This window comes from Uloborus diversus, chromosome 6 (assembly GCF_026930045.1).
Source record: "Uloborus diversus isolate 005 chromosome 6, Udiv.v.3.1, whole genome shotgun sequence".
Classification (NCBI taxonomy): Eukaryota; Metazoa; Arthropoda; class Arachnida; order Araneae; family Uloboridae; genus Uloborus; species Uloborus diversus.
Window position 1 is genome coordinate 123,463,929 of NC_072736.1, and position 18,439 is coordinate 123,482,367.

The 18,439-nt window shown below is 32.0% G+C and overlaps 1 protein-coding gene across 1 annotated transcript in view; it reads left to right on the forward strand.

Annotated features, from left to right (window-relative positions):
• The window catches only part of LOC129224963 (putative ATP-dependent RNA helicase TDRD12), an 82,453-nt gene that overhangs the window by 56,704 nt on the left and 7,310 nt on the right, over positions 1 to 18,439 (forward strand). Inside the window, exons 17-24 of the mRNA XM_054859510.1 lie at positions 220 to 418; positions 1,121 to 1,268; positions 2,312 to 2,425; positions 6,014 to 6,278; positions 7,218 to 7,729; positions 7,822 to 7,929; positions 14,674 to 14,833; positions 14,935 to 15,031. Coding sequence (XP_054715485.1) covers positions 220 to 418; positions 1,121 to 1,268; positions 2,312 to 2,425; positions 6,014 to 6,278; positions 7,218 to 7,729; positions 7,822 to 7,929; positions 14,674 to 14,833; positions 14,935 to 15,031 — 1,603 coding nt within the window. The remainder of the gene's footprint in view (positions 1 to 219; positions 419 to 1,120; positions 1,269 to 2,311; positions 2,426 to 6,013; positions 6,279 to 7,217; positions 7,730 to 7,821; positions 7,930 to 14,673; positions 14,834 to 14,934; positions 15,032 to 18,439) is intronic.

An 18,439-nucleotide genomic window follows, 5' to 3' on the forward strand; every position in this document is an offset into this window, starting at 1 on the left:
TTTTTTAAAAATATTAAACTTAAACAAATTATTTAAAAAATGGTAAATCCTATGTTTTTAAGCATGTTCTTTCAGAATAAAATACTTTTAAAATGTTGGAAACAATCCCATTCTATGTTTTATTTTTTCTAAAAGTATACCCGATTATACCATCCTTTACATAGAACTTATTTCTTTAAATATTTTAAACAGTGTGTAATGTCTTTTTATATCTTCCAGATTATGCTTTGCATTGGAGAAGTTCTGTGGTTGCATCCTATTGCACTGAGAACGAAGCTCAGCTTTCTTAATGAATATTTGAATGTCCAAAAGATTAACAAAGCTCTGGTTGAAAATGGCTTTGCTAAAGAAAATAGAAACCATCTGAACTTGTTACTTTCAGCATGTGAAGGAAAAGTCTCTGTCCCTAAAGTAATCAGTAAGTATATTTTAATGTGCTATACTGCAAATATGTTTTCAGCACAGTAGAGCATTTATCTCAAAATTTTTTGCACCTGCACCCCCCTTTGTTCATACAGAAATTATTCTCCCTCTCCCCTAAAAAAACATCAGTTCTGTAAGAATTTAATTTTGTAAATACTATGGTGTTTCAAATTAATTGTTTTTAAATAATGTAACATGTTGTAAACCCATATGTGTAATATGGATATACTTATGGATTATAGCCATGAATACGCTTAATTTGCTGTAATCTTGCAAAATTAAGCAATTTAGTACTTTCATTAGATTTCAAAAAAATAATTGTGCATGAGCTATACGAAATAAGACCCTTCACTGCATTTCAAACTCTAAAAATGTACCCTTCACTAAATTCTAAAGTTCAAAAATAGTATCTAGTGATAGGCATTGTGGCATTGTTAAAATAATTCTATTTTGTGAGCGCATTTGATTAAATTCACTTAAAGTTTTTCTTTTTATTGAAAGTATTAGTGACTTTTTTTTTTTTTTCAAAACCAAGTTTCACAAAATTTAACAAATGGTTTCTTTTAACTTGTTTAATTTTCACAACTAGGGGCTCAAGCAAAATTACTGTGAAAGGATAAAATTTTTTTTTGTATATATCTAAATATGTATGCATTATTGATACATGTAATGACCATCAAACACAATTATATTTCAGATGAATTTCGCAGAACTGAAGATACGTCCATGGAGCAACCTCCAATAAATTATGCTTTCTTGGAGTGTAATGTGGAAGAGGAAGTTTACGTGTCTAGTGTGATCTCACCTCATCAATTATACGTTCAAAGAAAGAAATTCACTGACTGGTAGGCATTCCCATATGGTAAAACAATTATTAATTGCACTCTGTATACTACTAGAACACATATTTTTACCCCTTTTTTGTATTAAAGAAAATGTATGGATAATGCATCAGTATGAAGGATTTAAAAATTCCAGTGTTGGTCCTTGATTTTTCTTTTGCCAACTCAAAGTCTCCAAAAGTACTTAAAAATGCAATATAGTCCTTAAAACTACTTAAAGTTTTAAGCTTACAACAGAGAAAACATGTTTGCACTGACCAAAGAATGTTACTTGAGAGTATTTCCTGCAAAAATTAATGGATAAAATCAATACCTTCAAAAATATTTAGCATTAAAAAAGAAACCTTAAGTTAGCTATTTTACTATCAGCTGTTTATTCCTGTATCACGCTATCAGATTTTATTTCTGAACAATGAGGCAGTGAGAATGAGAAGCAAAGGGATGTAAGTGCCAAAATTAAAAATTTGGAGTTAGTCAGTACAAATGGTACAAAAACCTCTCCTCAGTTTTTGGACAAGAGAAAGTACTCGTAGCTCTGATGGGTGTTGCTATACAACATGATTTAGAAAAATATTTCAGTGAAAGCTTACCTAAGATCTGAACTTTGAACTAGTTTTGCTTAAAACATGAAGGATTCCATTGACACCCCTATGCTTCTCACTGCCTTGAATGTCCTGATTAAACCTTTTCACATTCGGATCACATCAAAGATTCATCCCCTCCTGGATGGCAAAATGCACAACTGTATGGCTTACATATAACTTGATTCCCATTAACTCTGTACCATCTTTTTGGTGCTGAATATGTACCTTACTTGTTTTTAAAAATATTTTATGAACTGTTTTCTAGTTACTGTGTTTTTAGTTGTATGTTGTTTTAAATTGTAAGATTGAAAAGTTTATTTTCTTGTCTGTGATCTAATTTAGAAAAATGGCAATACAAAAAGCAGTATTTCTGGCTAGTGTACAATGTTATATTGGTTTCTATTTATTTTCTGCTTGTAACTAACTCAGTTTTAATGGCATTCATTGATTGCATTTGCCTAGCTTGGATGACCTAATTATGAAAATTAATGATGGTGTAGGAAAGAACAAGTATCTCAAGTGTAAAAACTTCCATTTAGGCATGTATTGTATTGCTCCATTTCATGAAGACAACAAGTAAGTTTAATTTGTTATTAATTTATCACAAGTAAATTTTATTTCGCTTTTAAGTATTAATTATTTTCTGATATTTTTTACCTTAATATTTTTTACATTTTATTGATATTCTTAGCTGTTAGTGTCACCTTCAATTTCTTCTTCTTTTTCCTATATAAAAGTTGTAATGGTGAGCTTAGTAAACCTAAAAAGAAGTTAGTTAAGTGTAAGATCCCCACAAAAACATTTAATCTGCTCAAATTTTCCATCTTGGTATTTTAATGGGAATTATTTTTACTAAATGATGATGCATGGACTTTTTTCTTAGGTTTTAGAAACAGTAGTATGTCTATAAGTACACAGAAATCTGTCCAATACAGGGATGAAAAATATATATTACACGAAAATATTTCTAGATTAAATACTAAAACTCCGACTTCAAGGTACGAATTTCAGTCTTTTAGGCTACTTGTGTGCCAAATTTTCAGACTTGGTGCAATTGATTTATCTGGGAGTTGCAACCAGACAAAGAAACTAACACTTTTCAATGCTAGTTTAAAGAGTAGAGAGAAATCTCCTTTAATGTTTTACATTTTGGTTTTTGCCGTAGTACTCAAACTTGAATGGAATATGAATTTCCTTCAAATTTAAACGTTCTAGGAGTTTACAATGTGCATCCAAATTCTTATAATGTTCCACAGGCTGGAGGAAGTGCCAGTTCAGAAAATTAATTTGTCTTTGTAAGATAATCCTCTGTAAGAGAAGAGTTTTAGATTAAAACATGTTTTTATTGGACACTTACCCATAACAATCATAAGACAAAACACTACCATCATTTTGAGCGTCTTGCTCACCACACCCTTCACTGTACTTCTCTATTTACTACTCCCCAGCTCCCTCTATTTGAAATAGTGAAAGTGGCTTTGTTACATCTTCATATTTGTTTTCTCAATCCAGGTTGCTAGCAAGTAGCATGTTTGTAGTTTCTACACCGACTCAGCTAATATTCTAATGCATCATGTTTAGAGGTTGAAAAAAAAATATTAAATCTAGGAGCCAAAAAAAAAAAAAAAAACTTTAGGCACTAGACAAATATTTTGTAAGAGTGAGTAGAAGAATTTTGTATAACATGGTCTCTGAAAGAACTAGTTACCAAGGGCTTTTTTTCTTACTTGCCCAAGCAACCTGGTTCCCTGGATTTGTTGGACCCAGATCATGTTTTATAAATAAATAAATAGAAAGTAAGAATAGAACCTGATTTAGCTTTGAACTGCTCCATGACAAAAAAAAAAAAAAAAAAGAGTCCAGAACTGAACAGCAGTAAAGGTTCTTTAGAAAAAAATAGTGGCAGTTGAAGTAAAAGAACACATGGGGGTTAACTGGAAACAAACTCCATTACAAGGTTTGTGGTTGCATTTGAAACTAAAGTGTTGGCGATTGAAGACTAGGTAACATATAGAAAGCACTCAGAGTTCATCAGCGCATCTCTAAACAATTGTGTAGGAGTCATCATTGTTTGAAGTAGACATTGTGAAAAAGTTGATTTTTAGGCTACTTTCCCAGTAAAAGTGAAAGAGCATTAAAGAAGGCTTAATGCATTTTTAAAACATCCCCAAAACAAAAATGAATAAAATGATTAGATAAATATCATAAGATTAAAAATCGGAAAGTGGGGGTTTGAAATCTGGAAAATGTGGCTGTCAATCTGTGCCCCCTCCCCCCCTCAATACCTTTTGAGTGAATTGTCCGATATTAGAAAAAACTTTTGTAGTTCAAAAGATCTCGGCAAAGACACCTCATTTCCATAGTTCACTTTTTGATTTTTTGATTTGAGCAATTTTTTGTTGATTTTTGAACAGTTCAAAAAAACTTAACATTAGCACCTACTGGGGTGCTAATGTTAAGCCAACATAAATCCCGAACTTAGAGGCGAATTTGCTTCAAATAAACTTTGTTGGAAAAAGCTTTTGATGAAGAAGGTGTATAGAAAATATCTTTTTGATTTGAGCAATTTTCCATTCAATTTTGAACTGGGAGAACTTTTTGAACTCCCCTACAGGGAGACTGAAAGGCAATATAGATCCCAAACATAAAGACAGATTTGCGTTAAACTAAGTTGGAAACAGCTATTGATGACCAACTCCCGGCTCAGACTCCTAGAATTTTAGGGTCATCAACTCTGACTCCTGTATTGCAAAATTAGACTGACTCTGACTCTGTATTTAGTAAGTTACCGCCCTATAGCCAGGGCTGAGGCAGAATCGATGTATGTCCGACTCTGTAGCGTCAATTTAGACACAGAGGGAAAATGACTGACCGATTCTTGGAATTTTAAAATTTTCGACTTTGACTCCTCTATTTCAAAATATGTCTAATTCTGACTTTGCAAACATTGGCAGAATTATAGACTTTAAGGGTAAATTACCAACTCTGAGCCTTTGAGTTTAAAACCTTCGACTTCATTTTACAAATTGAAAATTTGCTCTTTCCAAAAACTGAGTTCAGGGTGTCCCTGTTTGTATCAATCTTTTTCACTGTATGTGATAGTTACATTTGGCCATAGAGAACTGACAGGTTTTTTGACATGTCTTCTTTATTTTTGGAGAAAAATCACTCTTTTGCATTAAACCTTTTATAAATATAAGAACAACACTTGTGTATACTGCCATCAGCAGGTAAAGAGCAGTAACTGCGCTTTTTTCGTTTTCCATTTTTTGCACTTTTGTCATCTATTACATATTAACTTTATTGTACAAACTTGTTTATTTGGTTTCCGCTAAAAATAAAGAGCCATAAAATGTCTTCATTCTAAAATTTCCCCTATTGTTAGTATTGAATCCAAAACTTTTTTCTTCAAATATCTGGAAAACTGATTTCTGCAGATGCTGCCATTTACCTGCCCACGACAGTATACAGCTGAGAACTTTTCAAGTAGATTTTGTATATTTTTCTTCTATCTCTTTATACAACTTTTATCTACACTCCAGGGCCGACGAGAGGCCATGTCAGCCCAGTCAGAAATTAGGAGTCTGGCCCTTGGAGCCCAGGTTGAAGTCCAAGTAGTGTTCATTTTAAAAGTTTTATCGGAGGAGAGGGGCCTGGCGACCATAGTCAGTGACAAGGGGTACTGCCTTGGCTCCCGGTGACCCTGCTATACTCTTTAGAGAAATTCCTTTTCCTCTTAGTATCTATTACTGAAGTAGTGCTTTGAAAAGTTTATAGAATATAAAATTGGATTTTTTTTTAATGTCAGGGGATTTTCTAGTTTATTTCAGAAACTGTTGGGATGGTTTTTTTTTACTTTGATTTGGTAATTTTGTGTGCCACAATTTTTTACACTTAGCAACTTAACAGAAATAAGTTTCCTTTTTGTACAGTAGGACTAAATTCCAAGCACCTACTACAGTAATACATATGTATACCTATTAGTTTAAGTAATTATTCTATTGGTGTAGTGTTTCTACCTTTGATTATTATTATTATCCTTCATTAAAGTGTTCTGAATGTCTTGCTCTTTTTATTTAAACATTATCCCAAATTTAAGCTGTATTTTTGCCGCTTTAATTCCTCTAAATTTGTCTCATTTTATTTTTACTCACTTTTTTCCAGATTTTATCGGGCATTGATAACAGATGTTACATCTGAAAGTGAAAATGTAGATCTATTTTACATTGACTTTGGTGACAATGGAGTTGCCTTGAAGAAAGACATTTATGTAATTGGACCTGAATTGTTGCTTCTGCCATTCCAAGCAATTGAATGTGAACTCCGTGATGTGAGTGCAACTCATGGTGGATGGTCAGAAAAAAGTATTGATTATTTGACAGATTTAACTAGAGATAATGAGGGCGATATGAAAATTCTGACACTGATGGTAAGAAATATAACATTATATTATGTGTTAGATTTTAAGTTTGAAGTGATTATTTTTTTATGGTTTTAATGAGTAATTTTGCCTTTTGCCTTTCTTATCTACACATCAAATCTGTTTTGACATTTTTTAAAAAATTTTAATTTATAATATTTACATTAAGTTAAAACTTTTTTCTGAGTAGCATTCAATTGTTAATTACTATTTGTAAACAACCACTTGCTCTAACCACTGAACCACAGCAGACAGATTACAATATTCTTATCTCCACCAGCAGCACAAAGCCTTACAATTGCCATATAGCACTAGAGAAGTGGAGGGTTTATTCCCATGCCCAAGCCGGGTTTTAAGCTTGGATCCTCTTGGAAGACAGTTGATCTATCTGCTAGACAACTTAAAACTCACAACGTCCTGTCCCCTTAAAATGCATTAGTTACTTTGCGGGCAGTGAGTTTTCAACCAAGTGGTGTTTTTTTCCCCCGATAAACAAGGCAAAGTTATTTTTGAAATATTTCTGATTTTTTTACTGCAGTATTCACAGTATTCATATAAATGTGTTTAATATAATTTTATTCTGAATCATTTGTTAAAGAAAAGTATTTTGTTAACAAATAATGAAATAATGACGTTGAACAGTGTTGTAAAATATGGAATGTCATAGAAGTATATTTTCATATTTTAAAGCCCAAAATTTTATGTCAACCATATCTTTATTAAAAACCAATTTTTTATTTTGCTTTCGATATTAACATTTCTTCTAAATTTATTTATATTCTGATATGAGGAAGATGAAGAAATTATTTTTAATCATTTGCATTACTGTGGGTGAAATTTAACTCTGGAAGCAATATTGAATGTTTAAATGGAAAAGGGCATGCTTGCATAGATATTTTAAATCTCTTATTTTAGGCCTAATTAGAGTTTTTTTCCCCTTATTGATAGGCGTACAAAAAAGATTCCAGCTATAGTAGTGGTGGTAATCACTACATTGTAGATATTTGGGATGGTGCAAAATCCCTTTCACAATGTCTTGTCCAAGCTGGGCTTGCTGAACAAGTTGAGACAGTGCTTCCTGCTGAACTCCCCCCAGAAACACAAACACAACCTTTAGAAGAGGAACCTCCAGGCTATGCAGAATCCAGCGATGACAGGGATCCTGAGGATAAGGACTGTGAAGCTCTTTTTTGCTGTGTCTTATCCAAACTTCTTCTTGAGGGTCATAAATACTCCAGTGCTAAAGATGCAGTAACAGAAGCTATTCAAGAAAGGGAGTCTCAAGCCAAGTCTCAGGCCGTAATAACTGAAGAAAAAGATGAACATGAATCTCACTCACATGCACGAAATTGTAGCAGTGTCTCTGAAAGTAGAGATAAGAAATGCTCTGCACCATTCCAATCAAAGCACCCCTACATATTGAAAATACTAAACCGTTGCCCGAAGTTAATACCAAGAAGGTATTTATAATCATGTATTTATATGTTTATTTATTTATTTGCTTGGGGAAACTAAAATAGTGTTTAACTGTTGTGTTGACTTCTACTTTCAGGCCATTAATTTCATGGTGGGATACACCCAATCAGCTGTACATTACAATTAATGTCAAAGATATTACAACTTACAATTTGGAGTTAAATGACCATGGTTTTAAATTTCAGTGAGTATTTAAATAATTTTTTCTCCATAAAATAAAAATGTTTAAAGGTATTTTTCAAGGAATATACATGTGCAAAAGACATTTTACCAACTTGTAAGAAAACAAAAAGTAATGAATAATGTGTGTGTCTATAGGAAAATCATCTATTGATCTATTAAACTTCATGTAATTTCACATGAGTACTCCAGTGAAACTTGTATCATCTGCTATTATTACTCAATCCCCTCTCCCCCCCCTTTTGATGTACCCCTGCAAATGAATCCAAGTAGTTAACTTCACAGTGACTATTTACAAATCTAATGTTATTTCTGAGGACACATCCAATTTCTGGTATTGGAGAAATCATTGGTGTAATATTTGGCTGCAAATGGGGGGGGGGAGGGTTTGGAGTGGATTTTTTGAAAAAAGTCTTATTTTTGGTTACTAAAAGGGGAGGGGGTCAAAACCACACCTCTGGCTCTGAGCTCTGTTGCTTGGTGCAAATATGCAATGAAAACTGCATATGTCTTGGAGCCGTGAGTATCTTTGCCCCCTTCTATTTAGTTTAAGGAAAAAAGGGAAAAGCAATTTTGCTTGCATTGCTCAGTTGTAATTTCAAAATGCGTTGTGTATGTAACTTTCATTGCAAACTTGTGCCAATTACATTAATGTCTGTTAATGTCCCTAGTGCTCATGCTTGACGACTTCTCTACTTGAAATCTTGAAATTTTAAATTTAATTTCTTTCTGTTAGTGGTATGGGGTGTTTTTTTGGGGGGGGGGGTTGTTGAGTTTTACCATACAATTTTTTTTTTCCACATCCTCAAACAAGAATAACATTACATTTACTGAACTCCCAAAAAGGTATATTTATTGAAAACAAGTAACTAAAATTTAAAAAAACCCCGACCGAGTCGCTAATGTAGAATCAAGAGGGAAATATGAAGATGCTTTTAAAAGTCTTTTTTATTAAATATCAATCACAAGTACTTTATTTGTTAACAAATATAAGCTGATAACACATAAACATTTTTAAATCATTGAGTTTTCTTTCTTTGTCGACCAACAATGAATTTGATTACCAATCAGGTGAATAAAGGCTTAACCATATTTAAAATCTGCTTTCAACGAGCTGATGTGTGAATCACATGACTTCCTTTAACACCAATTTAATGTTATTTCCCCATTATTGGAAAATTTAATGTGATTCAATAGTTAACTCTCTAAGTCGCAAAATTTGTCACCAAGTTGGCGAAAAAACTTGGCGACCAAAAGACTGGTGATACATTGCCAAGTGTCTGCCAAATTATAACACCACTTGAGTTTGGTTTGCATCAAAATTAACAGCGATTTCCCCCCAAAAAGGTGTGAAACCCTTTTGGAACATCCGAATGCAACCAAAAAGGGAGGTGCACAACTAGACCTCACTGGGAGTCTACGTACCAAATTTCAACTTTCTAGGACATATCGTTCTTGAGTTATGCAACATACATACGCGCATACATACATACTTACATACGGACGTCACGAGAAAAGTCATTGTAATTAATCGGGGAATGTCAAAATGGATATTTCGGGTGTCTATATATTCTTAGGCACTTATCCGCGTGTGTTTGGGTTGAAAAAAAAACTCAACATTAATTCAGTGGTGAGCAAAATGGAAATTACGGCCGAATTTTGAGTGAAAATTTTTTCGAGAATGCAATACTTCCTTTTTTGAAAAAGGAAGTAAAAAACATTATAATTTGAATTCTATAAAACATGAAAGCTCGAAACATATTCTATCAGATGCAGAAAAAATTTCTTTTTATTTTGATGCTAAATTTTTAAATATGTTTCCACTGCAAAAATTTGAAAAATCCTTTTAGAGGTTTATATTTAATAACTTCAGGGGTAGAAGTAGTCCTATATATCCTAAACAGTCAAACCTTGATATCTCGAACCTCCTTATCTCGAAACCCTTGATGTCTCGAAACAAAAATTTTCCCCAGCATTTTCTATAAAAACCCCTATGTATTTTCCATAGTTATCTCGAAATTTATTTTTCAAAACCCTTGATATGTCGAAATTTTTTGCACAGAAGCAAGTTTCAATTGTCGTTTTGCTTCGGCAATTTTTGTAGTAAAACCAGTTCCAGGAACAATTGCTTAATGTTTTTCATCCCTTTTCTTGGAAATTTGTGAATAGGGGATTGGTGCAAGATAATAGGGGAGTGTTGGCCTGAAGAGGGTGCAGTGTTTTCCCCAGAATTTAGACTCTTTGTGCATTTCTCTTGAACATGTTGTCCATTTTGAGGAAAAGGGTTTGATTTTTCCTCCGTCAGTTTGCAAGCGAAAACGGAAAATGCGTTCCTCGTTTTCTTCATTCAGCTTTTTTAGCTCCCACAAAATGGCTGCTGAGAACTTTTTGAATGTTAGGTTACTGGTTAAAGATAAAATTAGAATTTTTAAATTTTTAGGTGAAAAAACTAAGTTGAAATTTTTATTCATTTCAAAACCTCATCCTGTGCACTTTCGACAATTGGAAAATTTCAAATCTAGTGAAATATTGAAGACTACTTTATTGATCGTAATTCGATGTGGTCCAGTAGTACATATATAAATGCATATAGCGTACGTGTGTGTAAATGTGAGAGTTAGTAGTGTAATTTTTTAAAAACCTTGATAACTCGAAAACTCGATATCTGAAAAAAAATTTCCGTCCCGAGAGATTCGAGATATTGAGGTTGTACTGTATTTCCTATATTTTCAAAAAAAGCAACAAAAGTGTCCTGTATTTCCTATATTTTTGAAAATTGTCCTATATTTCCTATATTCCCATAGTTTGTTATAAAGATTTATAGAAAATGACTATTGAAAAGCCTTTAGGTTACTTGATTTGCACTTTATCTCACAAGTTAACAAAATATAATTCAAGACTGCTTAAAAACAAGATACATAAGTATTTTTTAAAAAAAATTAATGTCTACCGGCACCCATCTGTTTAAATTTTGTTGTATGTGTAGAGTATTTTTGACAAAATTTAAAAATTGTTTTAAGATAAAGCTTCAGTTATCCATATTTTATGACAAGCTCTCCAAACTTTTGATAAAGCACTTTGTTAATGAATCTTCACTAACAACAAAATGTGGTGAAGATTCAGCCATTATTAATACAAAAAAAAAAATCTATTTAAAATATTTAAGTGAAGGTAATTATGCGGAAAAAAAAGATTAATATAAATTTTTGAAGAATGGGGATTTGATGTACTTGGCAAAAGATGAAATGCAGAAAAATGTTAGGCAAAAGCTTTTCCAAAATATAAATAATCAATGATTGTAAATAGTTATATTAAATGTAAATAGATTTCACAAATTGTTTAAATTTGTTTTAAAATATCTTTTGTATATAAGGGTCATTCTAAAAAAAACGCGCTTTTTTTGGTCCAGGGTGGTTGGATTCAAAAATATTTATTTTTAAGCACTTTTTTATAAGATTTAGAAAAGTATAACAAATTTTGAAAATGATCAATACAAATTAATAATGTTATAATATTTTTTTAAAGTTTTTTTCACTGAACGGAGGGATACTTGTATGCCTCCGTTACATGTCCCAACACATTTCTTCCCATGTACTTTTTCATTTATTTACTCAATACAAAAAAATATAACAGATTTAATAGTGAAATTTAAATCATTTGATGTTTTTTTAATAGGTTAAAAGAATTATGTTGTAAAATAAAAAAATATATAGCATTCATAATCTTTTGAATCACTGTCACAGTATTTCTTGTATCCTCCGTTCAGGATTCAATTAAGTAATAGAATTTCCTATAAGCGGCAGTACTGGCAGGCTCATTACAAAGGTTTAGAATCCAAAGTTCGCTCTTTTCAACTCTGGGTCTTCATAGTGAAGCTAAAGAACTTAGTGTGAAAGAATTTCAGCATTATTCTCTTTGAAGTCAAATAGGTCCTTAACTTTGTGTATCCTCCATTATTGAGTTAAAAAAGAAGGAACTGTTTATGTGCGAAAAAAAATTTTTATACTTAAAATTGAATCACTTTTTTTAAAGTAAATTCTAAATACCTTGTTGTGTTAACCCTAAATCAACACAATGATCATAGCAAAACATAAGTATTTGTATCCTCCGTTACAGTATAGATGTAATAGAGGATATACAATCTGAAATGGAGCATACAACTTTCTTTAAAAATCCATTTTAAGAAAGATGTGGACATTTTAATCAGTTCAAAATGGTGTTCCTCATGCAAGATGCAATGTTTACTTAAATGAAAAGTTTAAAAATAACATTTAAAATATATATTTACTCTATCCGTTACCCTCCGTTCACATCCAAAATTTTAACTACAAAAGAAAGTTACAAAATACCAATAAAGAGTGTGACTAACTACGTGAGAGTAAAAAGGTGCCTAAAAGGAACAATATAGAGTAACTTTTAAAAAAATTGAAGATTTTTTTTTAATGAATTCCAACTTCTAAAACCTACATTTTTTGTATAATGATCCATAAGTAAACTTATTTTCTTATTACATTATTCTTTCAGGAACAGGAAACTCATTCTAATTATCATTTTTATTTGGGTTTTTAAACTGTATGCAGTATGATTCATTGAAATCATTGATAATAATTGATGCAAAAAAAATTAGAAAAAATAAACTATGTATTGTTTTTTTTTTCACATCAAAATCATTCATAAAACATGTCCTATATTTTTCGTGGAAAATGTCCTATGTATTACAAGTTGACCACTTCTACCCCTGTATCTTCTTTTAATTAGTGTCATTCAAAGATGCAGCCTAGCTGAGAACACCCTTGATCAACTTTCTTTTTGAACAAAAACTTCTTTTTAATAATCGGTCCATCCATTAATGTGCTAGAGTGCCACCAGCAGATACACAGATACGTCAAACTTATAACCCCCTTCCTTTGTGTGTAGGGGGTTAAAAAGCACTTGAAACAAATCAGGTGCAAGTGGACTCAATTAAAATTTTCTGAAGACAGTGAAATTTCCGCCCCCCCCCCCCCCCCCCCCCCCCCCCTTCTTTCCCGTAAAAACTCTTCAGATATGCATACAAAAATCATTGAAATTGTTGAAAAAAACATTTCAAAAGTTATTTTTTCTTTTTAATATAATTTTTAACTTTTAGAATGTTGCCAGACCAAAACTTTCGGAAACAGTAACCCAAAATTTTCAGAAATTTCGTATCAGAAACACCCTTGAAACAAATTGAAGAAAATTTCCATTAAGTATTAAAAGTTCGTAAAGGTGATTTTACTAATAGTGAACTCAGTTGCCATGATTGCATGCAACATTCAAAATAATTTTAAATGCATCACAGAAAAAAAAAATGAAGACATGGTAGTTATTTCTGTTGTTGTTGTTGTCTTATTCCTCCTGATCTAGCCACTAGGCTAGACCAGATCGACGAGTCCAAAAACCTTCAAAAAGTCTAACACCAGAAGAGAACTAGAATAAATGTCGTCTCTGGTAAGGCCGGCGCAGTTCAACAGATGTTCTGGAGAGGCCTGCTGTAAGTTGCATTTGGGACACATCAAATAAAATTTATGCCCCTTATCAAAAGAAAGGCTCTTGATATGACCATGTGCAAGTCAACTAATAGCAGCCCAGGTAGCTCTGTCCACCTTGATGTTAAAAGCATCACTCGGAGCCTGCCTAGTATACCATGAGTGAGTTGGAGGGGTTTTCCACAGGTGCCGATTTGAGTTTTTTTGTTTTGGAGCAGATCTCTGAAGGTCACAGTACTACTTGTCATTGCCACTTCAGAGGCACCTTCTTTGGTTAAAGTATCTGCAATTTCATTGTCATATATTTCAATGTGAGATTGGATCCATTGAAAGAATATCTCGTGCTGTTGGGTAAGCTCTTTAAGAGAAGAAAGGATTGAGACACAGGTCTTGTCACCAACTCCTGACCAGGTGCTTAAGTGCTGTATGGCACTGCGACTATCTGATAAGATCCATATGTCTCCAGAAGAAGTTACAGGAATGATGGCTTTAGAGCCACATCAATAGCAATTAGCTCTGATCTGAACACAGAGCAGAAATCAGGATTCCTAATTCCAATTTTATTTGTAAAATCAGGAGCCTTTATCAGGATGCTGCTACCACAATAATTTTGTTCATTTCTGCTGCCATCAGTATAAATTTGAATAGCAGATGCTGGAATTTCATTGATGATCTCAAGAGCGAGTTGCCGTAGATATTCAGGCAAGTCTTTGTTTTTATTAACCTGCATTCCAAGTTCCTGTCTAAAGAGGACTTTCGGTAACCCCTCCTGGGGATTATTGATTGACTTCAAGGAGTGCCCTTCAACATTCTGGTTTGGCGTAATTAAAAAAAAAAACATTCTGGTTCAAAAGGTTCAGTTATTTCTGTAATTTTAAAATATAATTATGATATATCAAAATTATTATTTGTGTGTGTTATGTGTTTTTCAACTAAATGTCGAATGTACCAAAAAATGTGCACGTTTTTCATAAGCTGCCAAACAACGTATTTTCAACATTATTTATTTCCTATTTAAGATCCTATTTAAGAAGTTTTTTTTCTCTTAATTCCCTGGAAAACTGCTTTAGCAAGTTTTACTGTGCTATGTATGCTCTCCTATGTCTTCTATTTGAGTTCTTGTTTTCCCAAAATATATTAAATGCTTATGTACCGTACACATTATACTAGTCATCTCGCAAAATATCATAACATGTGTGTTTTAAAATTTGTAACATTGATTGAAAAAAAAATCTTTTCAGCACTTCTCTGAAGAATGCCGTCTACAGTGCAGAAGAACAATTTTATTCCAATGTTCATTCTGAAACTGTTGTAAAACTGCTCACTGCTCAAGCCCTGAATCTCACACTTCATAAGCAAGAAGCAGAAAAATGGCCAAGATTCACAAAAGAACTTCGAAAGGTAAAGAATGAGAATGTTATTTGGCTGTATTATTTATTGTTGGCCTAATTTATGTGTCACAGCTAAGTACAATTTCATTAAAACGTAAAAAACAATTTCAGTTTCTGCACATAAAATATAATTGGGAACATTTGGATGATTCAGAATCTGATGAAAGTGTCTGTCGTAACTCAACTGCCGAAAACAATCGTCCAAGCAGTAAGTTCTTCTCTTTTTGTTGAAACTATTGACTTCTAATGCTGTTCAGCAGCTAAGTACTTAGATAATTAAAAATTCTTCATTGCTTTAAGAGGAGTGAAAATTTAATTTGATTTCCCATTGTTGTCCTATACTTAAAGGATTTCATCTTTCTCCTTTCCTCCACTCTACTTTTGGCAGGGTTCGAAAATATCATGATATTTTGATATACAGTCGGACCTCTATATATCGAAGTAGCAAATTGCCGGAAAAAAATTCGATATATAGAAATTTCGATATATGGATATGATCTTATTTTATCATAAAAATCTCCTAAAACATGAAAATTAAAGCTAATTTTTGTGTATGAAACCCTATTTCTAATTTATACGAGCTCGAATTAAATGAAAATTAACAATTAAAAAATTAACAGAAATTACACAATTTTGCGCTTTCATACATCTTCATTCTTCGGCAATTCAACTTGATCCGCAACACAAGGGGGATTTTTGTTTTGACAGTGTAATTAAGGGAAAAGTAAAAAATCATTCTACCTAACTTGAATGATTTTTACTGAAGCTAAAAAGGCGAGGAATGATAATCAACAGAGAAAAGGGATAACTTGAAATTGATTTTACAGTGCTACTGGTTAAAACTAAGATTTGAAATAAACTTGAGGGAATTTAAGAACTCCAGAACGAAACAACGACCTATCTACACACCCCTCAACCCCAGATTCCTTATGAGTTTCGTAGCAACCTTTAGTGAACATCATTTTCCCCCCTAATTTTCATTTTTCATGAGGCTAACAGTTAAAAGTGGGGAAAAAAATCTATGAATGTCTCGAAAAACATTTCGATATATAGAGATTTTTTCGATATATAGAAACAATTTTTCTATGTAATGAACATAGAAATTTGTTGGGACTTCGATATATAGAAAATTTCGATATGTGGAAGTTCGATATATGGAGGTTCGACTGTATATCTGATATTTTCAATCAGCACAAACTAAAGTCTTCAAAATAGTAAATGCATTTACAAATCACTCTTTAATTTCCTTTATTGTTATATGTAGACTTAAAATTAAGGTTTCTATCATTATTTATATCTAACATTTCATTTAACATTTTTATCAACTTTAATGGAGTTAAGCATTAGCTGTTTTACTTATTTTTTTTTCTGTTAGCAACTTTTACTACACAGTTACAGTGGCTCCCAAAAGTTTTCGTACACTTACGATTTTTCAATGAAATATGCTCCTATCTATTTGTTAAAATTAATATTTAGAAATGGGTAATTATAAGATCTATGATCTATTTTCTTCAAAACTACATGAAAATTTTTAATAACATAGTAAAACTTGATTTTTAAGAAATAAATAATGAAAAAGTGCCAGAAACCTTATCTCACAAAAGTCTTTGTACATTTTGAAAAAAATATCAAAAAATTAGTAAATAATCTAACTTTTTACTAAGTTATTATTTAGTAGAATATCATGCAGTGTCAACAACAGCTTTAAACGTCAGGGAATAGATTTCATTGTTTTTTCTTTCTTTTTTTTTTCTTTTACAATTTCTGAGTAATTGTTCCACTACACTTCGACTCTTACTGTTTCCAGTTTGCTTTTTGTTTCAGTGCTGTATTTATTGTAATCTAGCCATCGGATTTTTCTAAGTATGTTACATTAATTTTAAATCTGGCAATTAAGGAGATATTTTTAAGCTTAAGGACAATTTTTGAGGCACCAGAAGCAAACGTTGAATACTTTGGGCTTATCGTTATCTTGATAAAAACAAAGTTGTTTCAAAAAAACCAAATTTTGGACTAATTGTTTAACATTGGTTTTTAAAATATTTAAACAAACAGCATGATTCATTATTTTATCAAATTTCAAACTATGAAGTCCTAATGCTGATATGCACCCTCACACAAGAGCACATTCACCGTTCTGATTAACTGATCCAGCTAAGTTCTTAAGATTAAATTCCTCATTTTTCTTCTATTTGCAATTATACAACAATTTAACTAAAAATGTTAAATTTATTTTCATCTCTAGGTAAGACGTTATTCCAAAACATTTTGAGCTTATTTATCATTGATTTTGCCATAGAAAGCATAAGCTGTCAGTTTATCGCATGAACAAGAAAATTTCTGCGGGAAGAAGTCCCATCTAATCCAGCTAATCAGAGAACTTTGCGAACAGTTTTATGTGAAAATTAAACATAAAATGTTTCGTTATAATCTACAGAAACTTTTGCAGCACTCAAATGTGTATTTTTCATAAATTTTTTAACTGTAAATCTCTGATCACGCTCTGTTAACTTTGCCAGTTGACCTTTTCTTACCTTGTTTTTAGTGATGTAAAATACCCGGGTATTTATTTTTAGGGGTAAATACCCAGGGTATATACCTGGGTAAATACCCAAAATGGGTATTTACCCGGGTATTTATTTCAAAAATTTATATTCAACTAAAATACTTTTCTGTATGTATTCCACTATGTATATATACAGAGTGTTTTGTTTTAACCTTCAAGACCTCTATTTTTGCAACCGTTAGTCCTAGATGCATACTTACAATTGCAAAAATGTTCAAAATCAGATGCAGACTTAAGATATTGAAAATTTGAAGTTAAAATAAAAATGAGTAAAAAAATACAAATTTTTACTTTTTACACGGGCCCCAGATCCTCTGACTTATTGATATTTAGGGAAATAATCTCTACTGAAAAACAATTACAAAAAAAGTTTGACATTAGTACGACCAATATTCACTGAGATATGAAACGCAGCGTTTTGTAACTTACACCATTTTACACTCGCCGTCAGTAACATCTTTTGGGGGAAAATATAGCAGTTAATGAGTGTTTATATAAAATTATATGTGTGCACAGTGATTTTTCAAATTGTTCAAGGTTTTGCAGCGTGTTTTGCGTATCACGGCATAACATTTGCATGAATTTTTGAGTAGAAATGAAAAATGTAATACCTTGTGTTTTTTACTTTGCCAACCTGTCATTATTCTGAAAGGGTAATAAGTTCTAATCTCATCTTCTGCATGGTCCCTTAAAACTTTCAAATGGAATATCTCCTTGAGTTTTCACTGCACAAATGTCGAGTTTTTTTGTGTCAGTAAGTTTTAAATTCAGATCATTTCTCTAAATATAAGTTAGGGGACCTAGAGCCGTATAAAAAGTTAAATTTTGTAGTTTTTGGCTCATTTTTATTTTTGCTTCAAACTTCCAATATCTTTACTCTGCATCTGAATATTTTTGCAATTGGAAGTAAGCATCTAGGACTAACGGTTGCAAAAATAAAGGTCTTGCAGGTTAAAATGAAACACCTTGTATAACCAACTATATACAAAACAATAAATTTTTCCCTAAAATTTGTATTTTGATCACATATTTAAAGAATTATTGTGTGAA